A 22771-nucleotide genomic window follows, 5' to 3' on the forward strand; every position below is an offset into this window, starting at 1 on the left:
AAACAAAATTGCCAGAGGGTGTTAAGAGCTCTGAAGAAAAAGGTATGAGAGCGTGTGAGGAGTGCTACAGATCTCATGGTCAGAAAAGCACTCTTTTTAGGTGGAGATGTTTGTGCTGACAGTGTGCTGGCTGAAAATTACTGCTTGGCTATGTCCATGGAAACATAGGCTGTCACACATAGGAACATAACATTCTAACAATAAGTTTTCTGCTTTTGTACCCCCACTTGCACACCCGACCTGTGGGTTGACAGTTAGTAAATATAATAAAAATGGACTTTTGTGTTCAGACAGAATGAAGAATGGGGTTTAGGGCTTAAAAACCCTGTACCTCTACATTTTGAGACTGCTTAATTTGGGGTGTTCGTACCCCTGGCAGATCCAGCTGGCTGAATCAAGAGTGTGTTTCCTGTAACTCACTGAGTTCTGGTGGTCTGTGTGTCTGTCTATCGAGGGCTGATGGCTACAACATTTGGAGGCCCCAGCAAGATCTCAGGGAGTGGCCCTGAGATCTAAGACTGGATGAGCCTCCGAAGCGGTTGCTGTCTCTCTTATGGATTCAAAGGGGTGGCCAACCTGAGACGTTCCAGGGCCCTTGAATGCCATGTTGGGGTCAATGCAATTGTCAAGGACACAACCTTTAGGACACACCCTTTGTTCCTGGTCCTGAAAGGAATCTGAAATCTCCAAGGCCTCGGTGTCTGGATAAAAGGTACCTTCCTGGTTCTGTTGACCAGTCATTTAGGGGTCCTTGGAGAGACTGGACACAGTCATATCTCCTGGACCATGGCCAGGCCACAGGACGCCGCCTCCTGTGCCCTGTTGTTGGGTTCTGTTTATTGTCTCTGGTCTTGTCTAGGCTGTAGGCGGGGAATTCTCTGGGTCCACCTACTACCCAGTAATTGTTCTCGTCTGAGTATTTGGTTTGTGTTTTCTGTGCAAGCGATGGGGGGAGACCCGAGTTCACAGAAGACACCCTTGGGGTGTCTCCTGAGACATTTCAAAGAAGGGTTTGTAGAGGGAGCGGACTATGGCATAAAGTTTTCTCTAGGCAGACTAAGAATATTGTGTAAAGTTGAGAGGCTATCTTTTGATGTAAACTGGCCTCCGGAGGGTTCTTTTGACAGGGGTTTAATGAGGAATGTTTGGAAGATTGTCACAGGAGACCCGGGACATCCCAATCAGTTTCCTTACATTGATCAATGGTTAAATCTTGTTAAGAACCCCCCTCCTTGGCTCCGCTGGTGTGTCCTTTCTCTTGGGGTGTGAGTCTTAGTTGTGGGCACCCCAAAACAAGCAGCAACTAAATCTCCGAGACAGCCCAGTCCCTCAGTCCTCCAATCTCCACCGGAGGACAATGACCTTCCCCCACCCTATAATCCAGGAGGAGGCCAAACGGCACCACCTCACCTCCTCGGACACGAGCAGGTAACCCCTATGGGCCTCCTGCTCCCGCTCCGGGCAGCCAATACCACCACCCCGGCCATCCTCCCCTTGCGAGAAGCACCACCCCAGGGGCATCACACTGACAGGCCCTTTATGGTTTATGTGCCTTTCTGGACTAGTGCCCTGTACAACTGGAAGGCACAGAATCCGCCTTTCTCTGAGAAACCCCAGGCATTAATAGGACTCTGAGAAAGTGTCTTTCAGACTCACTGCCCCACCTGGGATGATTGCCAACAGTTTTTAATTACCCCCTTCACCTGGTAAGAATGCGGACACATTCAGACTGAAACACAAAAGATAGCTTTGGGAGGGAGGAAAGTTGAGAAAGCATGGGAACAGATTGAGGAGGAATTTTTCTTTACATGCCCAGACTGGGGACACAATTCTCATTAGATCAGCACCACTGGATTCTAATTGGGGGAATTAGAATGGCTGCTTGTCAGCCAACTAACCTTTCTAAAGTAAACAAAGTTATACAGGGAGGGCTCTCAGGAATTCCCTGGAGCGTTTCTTGAATGAGGTATACCGGGTATACACCCCCATTGATCCTGAGGCCCTGAGAACCAGTGGGCAATTAATATAGTCTTTGCTACTCAGGCAGCCCCTGATATCTGGCAAAATTGCAAAAATTAGAAGGTTTTGCAGGGATGAACCTGTCCCAACTTGTTGAGCCAGCCCAAAAGGTGTTCAACAATAGGGAGGCACCGGATGACCCCAAACGTATGGCTAAAATCCAAAGCTACTGTCATCGACCCAGTCAATCTGTCACCAGACCCAGACCCTAAAACCCCCATTAATGACTGCATAGATTTCACCGCACCGATGCTGTATGTTCCTCATGGCCAGACCTCAAAGGCTCCCCTCTGCCTGAGGCCAATGAAGTTCTGTTCACGGACGGGAGCAACTTCATGCAGGAAGAAAGGAGATATGCTGGGGCAGAGGTTGTAACTCTAACTGGCAGCATCTGGTCACAAGTTCTTCCCTGTAGGACTTCTGCTCAAAAGGCAGAACTCATCACCCTCACTGAGGCACTAAGATGCGGAAAGGATAAGGCAGTCACAATATACACTGACAGCCGATATGCCTTTGCCACTGCACATGTACACAGAGCCATTTACAAGGAAAGAGGGCTTCTGACTTCAGCTGAGAAGGACATTAAGAACAAGGAGATCTTAGCCTTACTTGAAGCCATATAGATGCCTAAGGCTCTGGCTATTGTTCTTTGTAAAGGGCAACAAAAAGGGAATAATAGTCCTGAGGCTGTGAAAAACCTACATGCAGAGGCAAGAACAGTGGCCACAAGGCCAGTGGGGCCCCCACCACATCTACTGACTGTTCCTTACCCAGAATTGCCTCCGTCTCTGACCTATACTGCAAAAGAGAACATATATTTTCGAGACAAGGGAGCCACTAGGAACCAACAGGGGTGGTGGATGACCCCAGATGGAAAAATCGGGTTCTAACAGGCCCTTGGAAGGACTCTCCTCCACCAGCTACACCAGACCACACACCTAGGGTGAACTAAGATGCTCCAAGCTTTAGACTCTCACTTTCACTTGTTAGAAGGGAGAAGAACTGCAGAGGAGATTGCCTCACAATGCTGGCTTGTGCCCAAGTTAATCCAAAGAAGGGGAAGATACAAGCACCTAGGCATAGGGAAAGAGGAACTTATCCAGGGGACCACTGGGGGATAGATTTCACTGAGGTAACCCTGACTGTGGAGGGCTACAGAAATTTACTTGACTTTATAGACACCTTTTCAGGATGGGTAGAAGCCTTCCCCACCAGGAAAGAGACTGCCTTAGTAGTTACTAAGAAACTACTACAAGAAATCCTCCCTAGATTTGGTCTCCCCGGAACTTTAGGGTTGGATAACGGGCCAGCCTTCGTAGCAAAGGTATCATAACAGTTGGCTAGCTACCTAAATTTGCAATGGAAACTCCACTACACCTACCAGCCCCAAAGTTTGGGCCAAGTAGAGTGAATGAATCGGACCCTAAAATAAACATTAGTCAAGTTAGGATTAGAAACTGGTGGGACCTGGGTAGAACTTCTCCCCTTTGCTCTTCTCCAAGCCAGGTGTACTCCATGTATTAATGGATTCACCCCATTTGAAATTTTCTTTGGGAAACCCTCACCTTTAGTACCTAGAATAGAGGATGAGAAAAAGGCAGAACTACGTAACCTTGTCTTATTTAAGTCTTTACAGACCCTTTAAAGTGTACAAAAGGAGATTTGGTCCCAGGCTCGTGCTGTCCACTTAGCTCTGAGAGATGGACTTCCCCATCAGATTTAGCCTGAGGACTCTGTGTGGATCTGGAAGTTCACTTCCAAAGGACTAGAACCCAAATGGAAAGGATCCTTTACTGTCTACCTGACGACGCCCATTGCAGTTAAAGTAGACAGCATCCCATCATAGATTCATTCCCACGTGAAGGCAGCATTAGAGTGGACAGCTCAAGAAGACGGGCCCTTAAGACTAAGACTCAAGCGTACATAAGTCTAACCCTTTGTTTCTTCCTTTTTTTCCTCTTTAGCACAGGCATTCAACCAGCCACGAGGAGCATTAATAACTTTGCTAACGACAATACACAAGGTCTTAACTTAAATAGGACTACCCCAGACATAGGACAAGATTGCTGGTTGTGCCTAAACCCAAAACCCCCTTACTATGTTGGGGTAGGAACTCTCCTAAATTTAACTGAGCTCAGCAGGCTAGAACTTCAAGTTGATTTACTAGCAGAAGTAGTCCTCCAAAATAGAAGAGGTTTAGATTTATTATTTTTAGAACAAGATGGATTACATATGGCTCTAGGTGAAACCTGTTGCTTCTATGACAATAACTATGGAATAATTAGAGAAAGTTTATGACTAGTACAGAGAAATTTAGATGCCAGGGGAAAACCGAGACTAGAATCTAATAACTGGTTTCATAGGATGTTCAATTGGTCACCATGGCTAACAACCTTTCTATCTGCTGTAGCTGAATCTTTACTCCTCTTCCTCCTCTTGTTAACTTTTGGCCCATGTTTTCTCAATTTCTTGTTTGCATCTATAAGGAAGAGAATTAATCCTATTAAACTTTTAGTATTATGAAATAGAGGCTATGAGCAAATTCCATGTGAAGAATCAAGGATTTGATTTTCTGCCAAGGCCAGTGGGGAATGTGCTGGCTGGAAAATTACTGCTTGGCTATTAACCATGGGAACATAGGCTGTCACCCATAGGAACATAACATTCTAACAATAAGCTTTCTGCTTCTGTACCCCTGTTTGCACATCCGACCTGTGGGTTGACAGTAAATATAAGAAAAATGGACTTTTGTGTTCAGACAGAATGAAGAATGGAGTTTAGGGCTTAAAAACCCTGTACCTCTACATTTCAGGGCTGCTTAATTCGGGGTGTGCATACCCTTGGCTGACCCAGCTGGCTGAATAAAGAGCGTGTTTCCTATAACTCACTGGATTCTGGTGGTCTGTGTATCTATCAGGGACTGGCTACAACAGAACAAGAAAGAACCCAACATGCAATCTTCTGGGCAGGCAATTTGGTTAAAGGAATAAAAAGCATATTCAGTGAAGAGGGAATACCAGTGAATACCAGCATGCACACTGGTACCTGGAAGTCATTTTCTGCTGTTTGATCCCCCATTAGACTGCCCCCTATAGACCACCCCAGCCAGGCAGTGGGCAGGAGGAGTCAGGTTTTCCCTCCAGCACCCACTCTGCCACAGCCTGAGTGGCTTTAATGCTGGGTCCCGGCTCATTAAGTGCTATTACCTCCTCCTCTGTCACAGACACCGGAGCCCCACCCTGTCCAGTTTCTTTTCTTGTCCCAGGCACCAGAGTCTCTGTGACTGCCCCGTTTATAGGTGGCTGCACGCTGAGCCTGTTGGTTCACTTGCCGTGGATTCTAGTCGGTGAGCCTCCGACACTCCTCTGCTGGAGCTCCCTGACTCGTGTTTGGGTTCAGCCCTGAACACTACAGCACATTGATATTTTTGAGAATAAATGATCCAGTGCATGACCTCCTACTCTATTACCAGAGTCTGGTGGCTCTTGAAAATGGGGAGAAGAGAAGGAATTGAGACTAAAGGGTAGGCATCTGGACTAAAAGGAGATTATGACAAACTGGGGTAATGCCACCTGAGGCAGGATGAGGGAACTGTACCACTTAGGGTCATGGAAACATGAACAGATTCTCATGAAAACATGAGAATCTGTCTTCATCGGAGACAGCTTGGCTTCTTGTATTTATTTTCTCTAATTATTTAATTCAGTGCAGAAGCCAACCTTCCTCCTGGGTTGTTTCTTTCAACAGCCAGCTTTGAGGGCCCCCTGGTGTTAAAGAAAATTAAAATCCAAAGAGCAATGTTTGCAAAATGGCTTAAGGTCTATGTATAGCAGGCCCTCAATATTATCAGGCAATGGCAATGGATAGTAAAAGCACATCAAAATGGTAGTATAAAATAGCCCAAATTTGCTGCCATCCTACAAAACTCAATAATACAGATTCCTGGGTGTTATCAAGTCCATGTCTGGTTTCCATGTATAAATTAATTTTCAAATGAGTATAAAATGTTTCTGTTCCCTGAAGAGTTTAGAAGGATCAGGCCGAAAGACCCCCTTCACTCTGACACCAACTGCAAGTTCAAGAGGGTGCCCACAAAACACCCTTGGTCTCAATAATCTGCTAGAAGTACTTTCAAAACTCACTGAAAGCTGTTATACTCATGACTATGGTTTATTACAGGGAGAGGATACAGATGAAAATCAACCAAGGAAAGAGATGCACAGGGCAGAGTCTGGGAGTATTCCAAACACAGATCTTCCAGATGTCCTCTTTCTGTGGATTCATGGATGGCATTAACTCCTCCTGGCAACCATGTGTGACAATGGAATATTGTCAACCGGAAGCTCTGAAACCATTTTTTACTGGGGCTGAATCACATGGGTGTGATTAACTGCCCATGTGGCTGATCCAACTCCAGCCCCTTCAGAGTTGAGCTGACACCAAATGACCCAAATGTCTCCAAGCTCCCACCCTACATTGCATTGTAGTGTGGCTCAAAGCTCTCATTCTAAATCGCATTGTTACTATCTAGCAGGCTCAAGGCCTCTAGGCAAACAAAGACATTCCTATCAGGCATGACATTCCAGGGGCTTAGAGATCCCCTTCTATAGCAGCAAAGGTCAGACCTGTTTTTGGTCTGGACTTTGGAAAGTGCTAGTCTTTTTATTACACACTCTCTCATTTTCTTCTTTTTGTTGACTTTTTCTCCCAGGATCCTGGCTGGAGCCTCTCCCTTAAAAGCAGCAGCTTGGGCCATCATTGTTCCTCAGGCCTGTCACCAAGCTCTTGCTCTTCCATAAATTCTAAATGTTAGTTAGAGTGGTGACAGAGTACTCACATTGTGAAAGTGTGAAGACAAATAACTACCAGGATGTCTGCACTTGCTTTTCCTCTAACAAAACACTGAGACACTTGTAATGATTGTGATAGTCATTAATGATCACCTCCTATTTACTTTTTTGCACAAAAACCGAATAAACAAAAACCTCCTGCAGTAAGGGATGAGTGTGTTCTCTCTGAGACTCTCATCGAAAACTTACCTTTCCTCAGTTTTTAAATTTCTAAGTATAAGATACTTCAAAAGCAGCAATTCTTCCTTTTCCAAAATTACTTCTGCTGTTTACACATCTACTGTATGGTCAATTTTTCTAGAGCAGGGGCTCTATACTAAGTTTCTGTCTCTTGGCACCTGCCTGGCACATATATAATAGGTGCTCAATTAATAATAGATATGTAAATCAACACATGTTTAAAACAATATGAATAAACCATCCTTTTATTCATTCCGAAATGCAAAAAAATTAGAAATCTACAAATAACCATTTGGGTACTAAGAGGATACAAGTAACATATATTTATAATTTCTCATATGTGTGCCAAATATAGCTGAAAGGATAAACAAATGATAACTATGTTTGTCTGTGGGGAGCAGAACTGGGTTCGGGGGAGGGGAGCGGGGCAAAGCTGAAGAAAACACCTCCAACCGTATATCCTTTTACACTTTTTTGAACCATGTGACTGTATTATATATTCCAAACTATTTAATTAAAAAATTCTAGCAACAGGGCAATGATTTTTAAATTCTTTATTTTGGCTAATATTGACTGCATTCATTTCTACCATGTATTTATAATAGCTCAGAGGAGAGTTACTCACTAGATATTATTATTGTTATTAGACACTAAAGAGACCAGAGGGGGTTTAGAATGTGATAAGGAGGGGAGATAAGCAGCTCAGAGGAGAACATGAAGCCCTGCCCATCCCTGTTATAAGAAAATGAGTTCAGATCAGATCTAACATCAATGCCAGGCTCTCCAAAAAGGTTTTCAGAAAAAAGTCACAAAACAATTATTTACTGGACAAAAAAAAAATGTCAGTGTTTCTGGACGAGATCTCCTTGACATGAAAGACCCAACTTAGGAACAACTAACTATACATAGCACCATGACAGAGCTGGGATCACGGCAGCCTCGCATCAATTATACTACTGTGGACTCAGCAATCTATAGGGGTGACACCTCACTCACAGACGTATGAGTTGCTTTATGGCATAAAGATGTTGTAAACGGTTCTCACGTAGATTTCATCAGGAGGAGGCTTCTTCTTGCTACCAGGTTCAAGAAATTTCTTAATTGTGGGAATATTACTCATTTTCACTGTATACTCCTGAAAAAAGGTAAACATAAAAGGTATTAGTTACTATGAAAACATGGTTGTTCAAAATGGCCCATCGAAATCTGTTCAATGAATATTTGTTGTAAAGATCCAAACAGATCTGTAATCCAACATTTATTTAAGGTCTGATCGCTTGGTATGATTATTTACTATTTCTGCCAACAATTACTGGAATCTAGACCAGGCTTTATGTAAATCTCTTGGTTCACACCAAGATGTGAATTCTTTTCGGAGACAGTAAAATAAAAAAAGATGCTTAGAATAGGATTGCTTAAAGAGAACAAAGGAAGAAAAAAAAAAGACATGGAAGTACCTTAAATATATTGATCTGCTCAGAGATAATGCATGAGTCATTTAAATAAAAGTGCTTTAAAAGTCATCAGGTGGGACAATTTACATTTTAAGATTCAGCTTCCTTGGACTTTTATTTTACTTCTAGTAACAAATCCTTTTTCTGGCTATGTGTGAGAGATGGCTAGTTGCATTTTTTTGTAGCTTAGTGCTCAGATACAATATATTTATGTAAACTTGAATGGAAAAAAAAATCACATTTTTTAATTCACAGAATCGAATCTTACCAATTCTCAGTAACTGAGAAATGTCTATTTGATTTAGTGAAAAATTTGAAGTATATGAAGAAGTATATTTTGAACTTATGAAGAAGTATATAGTCTAATAAAATCTTTCAAAATAAAGTCATTTATTTAAAAAGCTACTAATTAAATGTGTATTATATACAAAGCGCAGCCTTAATTAACCATGTATATACAAACATATATGTCACTAATAATAAAATTCTAATAATCATGTCAATTAATGCTATGTAAATATGACAATCTTCTATTTGTAGTACTTGAACTATTTATATTATCTTATTTTGAATATTATATCACTATTTGGAAGCTTATTCCATAGGATTTATCATTCAATATTTACCTGGGGTCCATACTTGTCATGTATAATGAAAACTTTTGTGACTTGTGACATTTTTTTAACCCTTTAATGAATGCAGGAATGACCCTGTATTAATTCAACTCAGATCCGGTGTTACATTCTGAAGTCCTTTAATATTGATACTTGATCTGATCAGAGATTAAAACTGCATTTACACAGATGTGCCTGGGGTTTAAAAAAAAGTTGTTAGCATCACGGATGGAAAATACCAGTAGGTCTTTGGGCTATTTCAGAGATCCACTGGTATTAGAGTCAAATTAAACAACATTCATCTCTGTCTTCAAGAAGAAATGGACAGATAGCTGAACTATATATATAATGGCTATTTGCCTTGTTGAAAATTCTTATCCTTATTTTCTGGGTGTATGCATTTAACTGGTGGTTGCTGTCCTTATTAGTATATCAAAATGATGTTTATTAGACCTGGAAAATATACACACACACACACACACACACACACACACACATACACACACATATATATGTATGTATGTGTGTGTATATATACATATATATGTATATATATATGTGTGTGTGTGTATGTGTGTATATACATATATATATATATATATATATATATATATATATATATATATATAAAGTATCTGTGTTACTATTTGGAGATTAAGTTTGTCTCTGATGGCTTTAAAGAACTTGGTCGAAGATGTGTCAATGTGGTCTGTATCAGAGATTGACAATCTCTTTCTATAAAGGGCCAGTTAGTAAATATTTTAGGCTTTGCAAGACATATGGTCTTTATCAGAACTACCCAACTCTATCATGATCACACAGAAGCAGCCATAGACAATGCATAAATAAAAGGGCATGGCTTTATGTCAATTAAACTTATCTATGGATATTGAAATTTGAACTTCATATAATTTCATGTGTCATGAAATATTATTCTTTTGACTTTTTTTCAACTAGTTAAAAATGTAAAAACCATTCTCAGCTCAAGAGCTATACAAAAACAGGTGGTAGACCTGATTTGGCCTGGGGCGGGGTCATAGTTGGCCAGCCCCAAGTACAGAGGAAAGCCATCGGACTTGTAGATTACAGGGTAAGGTTCTAGGCAAAACTCAGGGACCCACTAGGTGGGCCATCTCAGCTGTTGACTTCTTTACCCTGGGTCCCTGTTTACTCGTATGTATATTGAAGGCATTGGATGAGATTAGGTTTTTAACTCATTTCCCATTTAGAAATGCTCTTTGAGGCTGAAGCAAATCTGACTGATTTTCAATATGAAAATAAAATACAAAACTGTTCCTGGAGTTATTTCTAAACAGAACTTGTCTCTAATCGTAATGTAATAGAAATGTACACATAAATCGGATTTAATGGATACATATTTTGCTAATGACCATTCAAAAACAATGTTAATTAACTTGGGGTAAATGCTGTGGCTGCAAGTGCCAATAGCGAGTATTCTTGGGGCAAATGGGAAATGGGTTAAAGCCATTTTCTGCTTCAAAATCTCTGATCAATCCTGCCAGAATAATAGTGAGGAATAAGCTCAACCACACACAGGTCCTTCCTTGGAATTTCTGGAAAGAAAAATTGTGGGAACTCATTGGAATGATGTAAAAGGTGCCTTTTATTAGCTATCAGAGATTTGAGACCATGGAATTTCTGAGAATGGGAGCCATGCCCTGATGATGAGACTGTTTTTGATGCAGACACTCAAGCCCTGCTGTCAGCATATTCAATAGGAATAGATGAGGAGTGGCCGGCCATGTGATTGCCTCTATGGCAAGTCCCTACTGGCAAGCTGTGTATAGAGTTTGTTATAGGAGTGTAGTTATGGAACAAAACTAAGCTGAAATTTCTTTCACATGTAAATGATCTTGCAGCTCTAATGACTTGGGAAGCAGAAAAACAATTTCAAGTCTGTAACTTCATTTTATTTTACTAACTAGAATCACACACACACACACATACACACACAGAACCAACCAATCAGCAGACATTGAAGGAAGGCCTAAAAGTTCTGGGCTAATCTTCTAATATGTAGTTTTATTTACCTGGAGGTGAGGAAATGATGACAGAATATTAGGAATTTTCTCCTCTAGAGCCAAAATGGTTTGGAGTAGAATTATATCTGCAAGGCTCAGCTGATTACCAACGAGAAACCTTTGTCCATGTTCCCTTAGAACCTGTAGGATATATGATTTGCATCGGTTACAATACTCTACATAGAGAAACTGATGAAGCTACTGAATCAGTACAGTATTTGAGAAGGGGTGAAACTATGGCCTTGCCCTTTCAACTTTTTATAAATAACATCAATTAAAAGGAAACTAACATAGATAAAGGAGACAAAGTGTAAAACTGAAAGCATCATTAAATATCTACTCTATATCAGAATGAAACAGTGAAAAGGGGAACAAAATATTAAAATTCTAGATTTATCATCCAGTGTGTTAAAAGAATACCCTTATTCTATAAATATATCTACATAAGTAAATTAGCCCTGATGAATTCAGAAGACTGGGCAGGAGGAAGTGATTTAAAAAGTAAGTGATAGGTCCTCGCCAAGGAATCCAATCTCGTTTGCCAGTTCTATGTCTGTGAATATCAGGACTCACTGTCATGTATTAGATGCGACTATAAAAAAAAAGGCAAGCTTCCTTTCACATCTTCTAAGATAGAGCAAATTAAAGCATGAGAGTTCATTTCGACTCCCATTGTGAGAGTAACATACAGGCACAGAGTCATAAGAATAGATGATGATCAGGAAGAGCAAGGAACAGTGATAAAAGAATGGAGATCCCCTTTGCAGTGAACTCCTGGATGCCTACGAGTGTGAGGAAGTGTGCCCACATGTGCATGTGGTGTGTGTGTCTGACAGGGACTCTGCCTACCATTCCAAAGCAAATATAGCCACTGCAGCCAGAGTGGGAGAATATAGTGTATCCAGAACCTGTAGTCAGAGGGACAACATCCATTCCCAGCTCCCCAGCTTGGCTACATCACTCGATGTCTTTGTGATTCTGTTTCATTATGTATAAAAGGAGAGTAATCATTTTTAGCTCATGTATTAGGAGTCCTGACATAGTCTCGGCCAAAGGGACATAACCAGCAGTGACCTTTCACCAAGGCACCTATTCCTCCCTTGTCATACCGCATTTCTGCATTATGTTTTACATTCACAAAGTGTCTTATGAGCAAGAGACCATGGAACCAGGTGACGGAAAAACCCAGGAAATACCTCTTCTTAAATCTAATTCCATGAAGATGGCCAGAGGAAGTTTGCCAATTCCATATTTTTAGATTCTCTTGTTTTTTAATTAAAACATTTAAAACAATGCTTCTTGGTTGAGGAAAAGGAGTTTGAAGCCCAGAAAAATAGATAAGAGTAATAAGATGAGGAAAATAACAAAACAAACAAGTGTGAAGGGAAGAGAAATAAACAGCAATGGGTCTTCTCTTCACATCAAACTATTAAGCGAAGATGTCTGATACATAATGCTGTTCAGCAAATGTTTGTGGAATGAAAGAATAAATTAGGTAGTTTCTGTTTTTCTGTCTCTTACACAGAGTGGGTACCTGGTGAATGTAAGAAATAATAATGCACATATGTGGTAAGCCCATATTTTTTCCAGACTTTTGAATAATGTAGTCCTAGTAGTATCTGAGGAGCTGCAAGACATCCTGGTTTTGTGCTGGCTACTGTCAACTCCTAGAAGCCAGCAAGGTCAGTTCAACGGGCCTCAGCATTACATTGCCCGGGTGGGACGATGCATTGGTGGCGGCTCCCTTGTGGTCTGCTTACGTTGTTTTTACAGGCTTCTCTGCCACCTACCTTTTCAAACACAGGAAAGTATCTAATTATAGCCTTCTGAGCCATGTTAACCACTTCCTTTTGTTGATCGTCTGGTTTTAGGAAAGGATGCATGATAATCAGTTCCAGCAGATCCAGCGTCCCCTCCACATACATGTCAATCCTTAAAACAAAAAAGTGGTGTTTTCAATTTCCCCTTTTTGGAACTCATCGGCTTCCACAACTAAGAACTTTCTCTTGAGGCTCTGGCAACTTAAGTACCAAGAAGCATTTATCTACACCTGTCTCTTAAGAGGAAAGATGCAAAGACAACTCTGGTCATCAGTCAGAAAATTCCTTCAGAAACTTCTGTCACAAACCAGAAAGCACAATAGTTAGGACAGCCCTCTCTCCCCCGCCCCTACCCCTCCACTCTCACTCCAGTACCCACACTCAGTGTAGACGGAACTTCACATTTATAAAAACAGTGGATTACACTTATAGAACGCTTGGTATGTATCAGGTGTGGTGCTAAACACTCTATATCTACTATTTCACTGAATCCCATGACATTGTGAGGAATGTGCTACTGTTATCTCCACTGTCCAGGAGATTGATTCATCAGGACTTGACACTTTGCTTAGGGTCATGCATCTAGGACGTACAAGGACCAGGCTTTGAATTCGAATTATAATCCAAGGCATAGTATCCCTGGCCTTGAATTTCACAATGGCTTCCTTTTCTTAATAGTCAATGGTAATAAATTTGCAAAAGTAAAAAGTAATATCAAAGCATTTAAAGACGTTGAAACCTGAAACAATCACACTACAGATACAGGATCTAATATCTGAATTCAATTATTTTCTATCATTTTACTCAGACTCCCTGTACTGATTTTCCTACTGGCCTTCGTGACCTGTCTGGGTTTTTGTTTCCTGTTCACACGAATGACACAAGACATAAAGTAGACAGGGTGCGTTGTGGAGGACTGCAAATCGGCTAAGGCATCAATAAGCTGACAAATGAAAACACTCAAGAGGGGCCACAGTACAGTGTTCTCTCCTTGAGGTCCTTGCCAAATAGATGGTGCCTGTCCGCTATGTAGTGAAGAATGCTTCGGGTCTGCACCAACTTCATCCCGTCAATTTCAACCATTGGCACTTGTTGGAACAGCAGGTGGTTACCTGAGAGTGGAAGCCCAGAGTTAGAAGTGATCTATGCCCTGTCTCCCAACCCCTAAAAAATGCTCTAGGGAATGAAAAGGGATGGGTGTGGCCATACATAGCCTTAAGGAAATAGCGTAAAACTCCTTGATGACAGATAACTGCAATTTCACTCAGGGCAGCAGATTTAGCCATAAAAGAAGCCTGAAAACTAGCATTGTTCTAAACTTTTCATTTTCATCCAGGAAAAATACCTGCCGAAAGTGATATGGGGTAGAAAGAAATTTAGTGAGGATATTTCTCAAGAGCTGCACTAGACGCATGTATCTAGTTAAGGCTAAATTTGAATTAATTAAAATTGGAGAAAATTTAAAATTCAGTTCCTTAGTTACACTAGACACAGGTCAAGTCCTCAGTAGGCACAGATGGCCAGCGGCTACTACACTAGACAGTGCAGAATACAACATTTCCATCACTGTATGATGATCTATTGATAGCACTGCCTTAGACAATCTGATAATGAAGCCTAAATCACCAAATGATACTCATGCATGCTCGCTATTTTTCTCTTGCACAGCTATAGGCCACTTACTACCAAGTTTGCCCTCACTGGTGAAAAACTAAGACATTACTTTCTTTAACGCTTTGTATCAGACAGTTTCCACATAGCAAACCCTGGGGACAGATGCAAGTATAGGTTATATATAGCCTAGCCTTTCGGGGGCTCAAGGATTGGGGCAAGTGAGGGTCCAAGGAAGACGAGGACTCAGCACATGACTAGTCATGTCAGGCCAGTGTCACCTGTGACAGGTGGCATTACAGCTCTTCAGAGTTGGTCTCTCTTAAGGGAGTCTTGAGTTGGGCCCAAGGCTCCTGCTGATGGTTGGGAGGGAGGCTGCTTACAGGGTTGCTAGGTATTCCTCAAGGGCCCTGGGTGTACAGAGAGTAGGAATTAAAGGGGAGGCCTTTTATTGACTTCATATGGTTGGTGTTTATTTTGGAAATGCAGCCCAGTGTAATTGAGGACCTTTATTTGCATACTTTAAGCCCTTAGATAATTTGGAGGCGGTAAAAAAGGTGTGACAAGGAAGATGAGGAGGGAAGAGATGAAGGAGAGGAAGGAAGGGAAAAAGGAGGTTGGAGGAGGGCAGGGGGAGGAGAAAGAGATGGACGAGTGTTGTTTATTTGGATGGAAGAAGGAACTGCCCCCTCCCTTTAGCTAGCTCTTACAGAACTACTGAATGAGATCAATTTCCTGGCAATCTCAGCTATTATTCATTTGTCTGGTTTTAGGATACTGTTCTGAATGTTATTGTCAGCAGCATCTTTGCCCTTCCACCAAGTATCAATTGTTTAAAAAAATATATATATCAGCATTACCGGCAGTTGTTTCATTTCAATACTCACCATCCTGCAACTTCTGCAACTGTTCTTTTGTTTCTAAAAATTCTTCGTCAAACTAAATTTTTAAAAAGATAACCCCCCCAAGAAAAGGCACATGTCATTACAGGATCAGGAGTGCAAATATCAAGTTAAATTGCCGCAAAATCTGAGAGAAAGAGATCACTTAGCACCCACATCTTGGCTTCTAAAGAACTGCCCTCCAAGAGAAACAGGGGCTCCAAAGAAAAAAAGGCTGATTCTATTACATTAGGAAGCAAGGAAGTGCTCAAAGACTAATGAGATATGTCAAAGGCAGAGGCACTCAGGACCCTACCTGAAGGTAAGTCCCTGGACAAATTTGGGTCAGTTCAAGCATCGGAAAGAGTTATGTCAGTTACAGATTTTAACACACACCACCAAAAAAAAAAAAATCCCTGTCTCCATAAATGACTAATAAAAAAGAGAAAAGGAAGAGCTATTTTCATAGCAGAATTAACAGTAATTAATATAGAATTATTGCTAATTAATGATAACATTTAAAAAATCACCAATCTGCAACCTACTTTCAAAGAATTGAGGGGGAAAAAGCAGAAAGACAGGAAAAGAGAAAGCAAATGTAGCAAACTGTTAACAACTGAATTTAGTTGAAAAGTGTCCATTGTACTATTACAATTTTTCTGTAGGTTTGAAAGTTTTCAAATTAAAAAGCTGGAGCAGAAAAGAAACAGTGAGAACAAGTTTCTTTTCTCCTGATATTATTAAATGTTCTAGTGCAACTTTATGTCAGGAAGAGGAAGCCTTGTCCCCCCAAGTCTGGGGATGGTTCCCTGCTATTGTCTGTCCCTGTGCTGCTCCCCTAAATCGTCTAAAAGAGAGGCAGAGCTGACCAGCACAGAACCGGCAGTCCTCCCGGGCCTCCCTTCCTGACCTGGGGGAAGAACTGGGATGTGGAGTGTGGGCATGGCTTCTGCTACTTGCCAGGGTTTTGTGGTGTGAGGAGAGGAGCTGCAGTGCCCCTAGAAACACTCTATCTGGTGCCTCAGGCTTAACAATGTTCCAGGCATTTGTCCAAATGCCCAGCTGGTCAGATGTGGTGTGGGGTGGTGCTTCCTCCACAGGACTGCTTTCAAACTTTTATGGCTGTGACCATTTAAAGCACATGGAAAAGTGGGAGAGTAGTGTCCAACCCCAGGCCTGCCCCTTAGAGATTCACATTCAGTAGTTGTGAGAGACCAGAATGATGCATTTTAAAACACAAGTCCTTCCCAATGGCTCTGATTTTTGACTTTTAGGACATTATGCAAAATGGGTGCTCTCACTAGAGAAACTCTGAGTGTCAAGCTTTGTAAAAACTATTGGTCAGGAAGAAGAAACCAGCACCAGAAGGGGAGATGAGAGGGTGGACAGAAAAGGAAGGACAAATATCACCAGGCAGAGCTTGGAGGGAGTTTGGCAACTCTAGTCAAAGGCTAGATGGGTAGAGACCACATCTGGGGTTCTAGCTGCACAATCAGTTGTCTTTGTTCCCTAACTTGAGAGAACTGCCACCTTTCACACCACACCACTCCCTTTTTCAACACTGTTTCAGTTCTTGTAAATGAATTACCCACAAGTCCTGGATTCAAAGCTTGGGGCTGTTAAGTCTTCTCTTAATCATGCGTTGATTTCCCTCTTAACAAGGGGGATCCTACTGGATTTCTCGGTGGTGGGTCTTCAGGCAAATGGAGCCCCAGGCAGTGGAGAAGCAATATCTGGCACATATCAATGTCTTAAGGACTCATACCAAGTGACTGAGATGGAGGACGCTGACTCCCTAAATTAGGACTGGCTGCCTTTCAACAAGTTTGGCTGCCTAGTTACTCAGATGTGTGTCCTTTACACTGTAGGCTTAACCTGATACTGTGACACTAGAATCACAAACTCATTCAGTGGCTGCCGGGCTGTCTCCCTGATTGTTTCAAATTTATATGAGCAAAAACTTAGCTAAAATTGTCTTTTGGCAAAGAAATGGAGAGGGACACCCTCCATACTGCTCTTTGGGAATTGCTCTTGTAAACCACATGGTCAGCCCTAGTAAGGGAGGCCAATCAATCTCCCTCCACGGTGGCCAGAGGGGTGGGCCCAAGACCCAATCTGGGCTAATTATTCTACCCTATCTGCCTACCCACTGTGATTGGTCTATGATACGTGGGTCACATGACCCATGCTCTTTTTGTTGTTGTTGTTGACACTCATTGCAAAACCTACTTTAAAAACCTAAAACTATAACTCAGAAGCATACAGGATTAGACAAGTGACATAAATAAGCAGAGCAGGCTCAGGTCATGGAACCAAGAATTTTTTAACTCTCTTCTTAACACAATTAGAACCTGCGTCCTAAGACAAAAGGGAATGAGGGTCTGTGTTGAGCAAGAAAGGTCTACCTATAGTAGCAGTCCTTACTCAGATTCAGCAATTGCTGTCACATGGAAATGAGGGCTCGGTATCATTAGATCTTCCCATTTTTTCAAGAGAATTCAGAAATCAGGATTTATATATAAAAATGATTATAATTAATTTAGAAAAATTTAAAACATTGTGTGGAATTATAATTCTATGTAGAGAAACCCAAGCCCAAACCCAAAGCAACCAAACAAAACCCAAATGCCAGACCCAACAAACCTCATGTGTTATCTTTGGAGGTTACTAGGGTAACAACTCATTATTCTGAAAATTCATAAAGAGACCAAATCAAGCATTTATCTTGCCTTTCCTATATGAGCTGCGTTTCAAGGTAATTAGTTAATGAGTGAAAAATTACTCTTTATAAGAGAATCACAGTTAATAAATTCATGTGAAATGATGGAAATAGAAAAACCACCATTTTGTAATCCCTGGCAATGATCAAACCACTAGTTGAAAGGGTAGTGTGGGAAATTTTATAATGTGTGAGTCAGGCTGACGTCACTGGAACACACTGATGAAGCTCTGCATCTCTGAAGACAAGACAGTCAGACATCATGCACCTCTAATGGCGTACAACCTAAATATGACCACAGTAACCCTCTGTCAAAGTCTGGCAGGAAAAAATATTTAAAGATAGAAAGAAAAAAGGAGCCTGGTTTTGATCACACCTCTGGATCCAACTAGCCATTTGCAGGAAATATAGAGAATAGAGGAACGTGTTAAAATGAGGGTAAATCAGCCAAATACAGAACGGGGAAAATTCTCCAGGGCAGTTTCACCCACAAATAAATGGCATTAAAATAAATGCAGACACTTTGCACGCAGATCTTGGCTGTTAATACCATTTCCTAATAAAAGGGACCAGGGCTCCTTGGAAAAATACATGATTCTACAGCCAGGGCAAGGAAAATAGCCTGGAGCATCTTGTCATGTCAGAAAATAACAAATTGATGGGGGTGGGAGAAAGAAGGCTATGTGGAAAGGATACAAGAGCTAACCTGAGAGAGTACCAATGGCCAAAGCTGAAACATTTTGAGCAAAAAAGTAAAGCAATATTGAGTTATGACCCACAATAGAAATCAATGTACTTAAGTCCATACTGATATAAATGAATGACTGAATCAACATAAATAAATTGGGGAAGGGGGAGAAGTCTCCCTTACATAAGAATTCTAAATGCAGATACTCCCCTCTCCAGGAGGTGGAACTCAATTCCCATCCTTTTGAATGTGGGCTAAACTTAATGACTCCCTTCCAAAGAATAGAGTGAAATATAGTCTCTTTACAAAAAGACACCTGGCAGATGCCACCTTAAACAAGTGACCCAGGTTAACAGTATCAGTAATAACTCATGTTAATATCACATAAGCCCTAATATGATGCAATGAGAAGGGCACTTGACTTCTGTGCTATTTTTCCCCCAACCCCCAGTCTAACCATGAGAAAAACATATGACAAATAAACCCAAGCTGGAAAAGTCTAACCAATGCTTTTTAATACAAACTGTCAAGATTGTGAAATAAAGGAGACCCAGAAAATGTCACAGATTGAGGGTGACTAAGAAAACATATGACCTAAGATAATGTTGGATCCTGGAACAGTAAAAGGATATTCGTGGGAAAATTAATTCATTGAAATAGTCTGTAGTTTAGTCACACACCAGTGTTAATGTCTTAGTTGTGACGTGGTTATGTGAGACATTATCATTAGGGGAGAAACTCTCTGTACTATCCTTATAACTTTCCTATAAATCTAAAATTATTCCCAAATATACAGTTTATTTTTTGAAAATACAGAAGGAACCTAATAGATTTAAAAAATACTGAAAGAAACATAACCAAATGCAATGTGTGGTACTGCCTGATTTAGATCCGGACTGGAATAAACTGACTATAAAGAGACTGTTATGAGACAGACTAAGTGTTAGATGATAATAAGGAATTGTTTATTGTGTTGGGTGTGGTTGTTTTAAAATCCTCATCTTTTTAGAGATAAAAACTGAAGTAAGTACTCACAGATGAAACCATATGTTTAGATTTTGCATTAAAATACTCCCACAAAACAAGTGGAAGGGAGGAGACAGATGAAACAAAATTAGCATAAAGTTAATGAATGTTGAAGCTAAGTGAAAAGCACATGGAATTCATGACAATGTTCTACCTTTGTTCCTACTCAAACATTTCCATAAATAAGATGCTGAACAAAACAAAAACGAAAACACTGTGGGCCAAAGCATACACATATTCAGACAAGAAATTTACCTAGAGATTATATAATTAACAAAAGTCCTGGTAGTAACTGGCAAATTTCAGGTTCATTCCTTTTCTCCCTACTAGTAAATATTTATTGGTGGTAGAACTGAAGCCAATGATTAAGTAAAATTCAGAAGTAAAACAGAATTTCATCCACTACATTCCATCTATAAAGAAAAACCCTTTGAAGGGAAGGAATCCTTTGACTCATTGAAGCATGTCTGCAATATTAGTGGGAGAGAACTAGATCAGGGCTTCGCCATTTATGTTTTTCTCAGTCTCAAAGCCAGATGAAAAATCTGTGAAGAAACAGCGTATGGGGTACCTCCACTCCAGCGGCAGCTAAAACCCATCTTACGGTTTCCATCCGACCTCTTCCATTCGGATAGTGGAGCTTGGGCTTCTCTGCCATGATGGTCTTTCCGGCTTTCTGAAAAATTTACAAATGCAGCAGCTCTTCTTAATTTCGTGCCCTCAACCTACTGCTAAACGAAAATTCACGATTTGGGCACAGGAAACGACTGTTTTTACTGTTTCTCCTTACTCCATAAAAGCATACCACCATTTTAACGCATTAAAAGAAGAAAAAAAACGTTGGCTTTCATATCATCTCTATTTGTGACGTCTTATTCCGGATCTTGGGAAGCTAGGGCCATTTGTTGTAAAGACATTTATGCTAGCAGTGCAGTACTTCACAGGTTCAGATCATCATACACTTGAACCTTGAAAATCTTAGATTTCCCAAATTCGGCCTAGAGAAGCCAAATGCAGAGGGTCACGGAGAATTATACATCCACCCGAACCTCTGCAAGTAGTCATACTTTCGCAAGCATCATATTTGGTTATCACAGAAACTGGAAGGTTGAGCAGGCCGAGTACTATTGTCTACAAAATGTACATTCTTTGTCGCGCCTGCGGTAGCGACCCTTGGGTCCCTCACGTCCCCGGTACCCGCAAAGAGATGAGCCTCGGTTCTTGCGAATGCGCCCAGGCCACAGACTAGGCCACCCCAGACTAGACTCGGGGACTCCGCATGCCTGCTCAGCCCTTGCTGGGTCAGAGCGGCCGCCCGGCCCAGGGAGGATCCAAGCCTGCCTTCCATCAAGAGACTCAGGCTCCACAGAGTGAGTTAAAAAAAAATACGCACACTGGCCCAAGAATGTCTATCAATAGCAGCCAAGGGACCCCAGTCGGCCCAGAAACCGGCAGGAGCGCAGAGAAGAGAGAGAAGAGAAGGACTGTAAGGGATGGGGGTAAGGGATGCATGGCGAATAAGAGGCCTGAATCGGAAGAATAGTGGGAAGGAGAAACAAGAAGGGAAAGGGCGAGTGGGGGCGGCAGGAGGGACACAGACCTGCAATCAGCCAAAAGAACCCAGAGCCGCACAAGCACACAGCAAGAAGCCAGCTGCGAAGAAAGGACTAGCTGGCGGTGAGGAGGTGCTACCAGTGGGCGAGGCTCCGGGCAGATTTCACCAATAGAAACAACACTATTTAGCATGACCCACCCATTTGCAAGGCATTCTGGATAATATGAAAACAGCCCAAATTCAAGCCAATTTTAACACTAATTTTAGCATTTTGAGTGAGAAAATGACCTTTAAGTTGTTACTTAGATTTAGGCTTTAGTTAAAATTTTCTGTTAGAGATCTAGCATGGGTTTTTTTAGAAAAAGAAAACTCGACCTATGCGTAAAGACAGAATTCTTTTTAGGTTTATATAGCTCGGGACGATATTAGGGTGCTCGGATGTGAGGGCGATCTGGCTGCGACATCTGTCACCCCATTGATCGCCAGGGTTGATTCGGCTGATCTGGCTGGCTAGGCGGGTGTCCCCTTCCTCCCTCACCGCTCCATGTGCGTCCCTCCCGAAGCTGCGCGCTCGGTCGAAGAGGACGACCTTCCCCGATAGAGGAGAGGACCGTTCTTCGGTCAAGGGTATACGAGTAGCTGCGCTCCCCTGCTAGAACCTCCAAACAAGCTCTCAAGGTCCATTTGTAGGAGAACGTAGGGTAGTCAAGCTTCCAAGACTCCAGACACATCCAAATGAGGCGCTGCATGTGGCAGTCTGCCTTTCTTTTAACAATGCAATAAAAAATCTTAAGCAGCACATAATAGCGAATGTTTTAATATAGCCCATTTTCAGAGGTGTTTTAATCTAAGTACCATATATAGCTACATATGCCGCTAATGCATATATTATTAAAGAGTAAGACTTAATTTTTTCTCATTTTGTACATATATATTTAATTTTTTAAATTTCTTCTCTCTTTATTGACTCCCCTTCCCCCTCCCCCCCTTCCCCCCATGGATCATATTGAGCTTTCCCTTCACTCATATGCTTTAGACACAACTGCTTTAAACCACAGGCTAAACATAGCAACTTCCTGAATGGGAGGAAGGGAAGTGTTGGTGTAGAGGTGTCAATGGGGCTAAAAAAGTAATTTGGTAAATAAGTTAAAACTTTAAAAAATGTTTTAAAACCATCCAGGCTATATTATAGAATAGAATGCTAAATTCACATGACCCTTAAGGTTAAAAATATACGCTTTCAAAAGGACTTCGAATTTCTTTTTAGAGGCAGCTTCTGCTATTCCTCAGATTATAGATACTATTATTGTTT

The 22771-nt window shown here is 41.4% G+C and overlaps 1 protein-coding gene across 2 annotated transcripts; it reads right to left on the minus strand.

The window, feature by feature from the left end:
* Window positions 1–7588: 7588 nt before the first annotated feature.
* Window positions 7589–21592, minus strand: LOC107515257 (glutathione S-transferase A4). Of its 2 annotated transcripts, none has more exons than XM_016153865.2 (7): window positions 21505–21592; window positions 20476–20580; window positions 15478–15529; window positions 13959–14091; window positions 12950–13091; window positions 11169–11300; window positions 7589–8184 (listed from the first exon to the last, which is right to left on the minus strand). In XM_016153865.2, the coding sequence occupies exons 2-7, from the start codon at window positions 20560–20562 to the stop codon at window positions 8062–8064; spliced, it is 669 nt and encodes a 222-aa protein (XP_016009351.1). In that variant the 5' UTR covers window positions 20563–20580; window positions 21505–21592; the 3' UTR covers window positions 7589–8061. The 2 variants fall into 2 exon arrangements, with proteins under 2 accessions (XP_016009351.1, XP_016009352.1); XM_016153866.2 differs by lacking the exon at window positions 7589–8184 and adding an exon at window positions 8928–9312.
* Between the last annotated feature and the right edge of the window lie 1179 nt (window positions 21593–22771).

The sequence above is a fragment of the Rousettus aegyptiacus genome, unplaced genomic scaffold, assembly GCF_014176215.1.
Source record: "Rousettus aegyptiacus isolate mRouAeg1 unplaced genomic scaffold, mRouAeg1.p scaffold_m13_p_1, whole genome shotgun sequence".
Taxonomy (NCBI): Eukaryota; Metazoa; Chordata; class Mammalia; order Chiroptera; family Pteropodidae; genus Rousettus; species Rousettus aegyptiacus.

Bases quoted from the DNA above. Each gene is read 5' to 3' on its own strand.
- LOC107515257 (XM_016153865.2), bottom strand. From the start codon at position 20,562: ATGGCAGAGAAGCCCAAGCTCCACTATCCGAATGGAAGAGGTCGGATG. The intron at 14,092-15,477 runs GTGAGTATTGAA...TTCCACTCTCAG, and splicing joins GTTGCAGAAGTTGCAGGATG to GTAACCACCTGCTGTTCCAA. The intron at 8,185-11,168 runs GTAAATAAAACT...ACCTTTTTTCAG, and splicing joins CATCATTTCCTCACCTCCAG to GAGTATACAGTGAAAATGAG.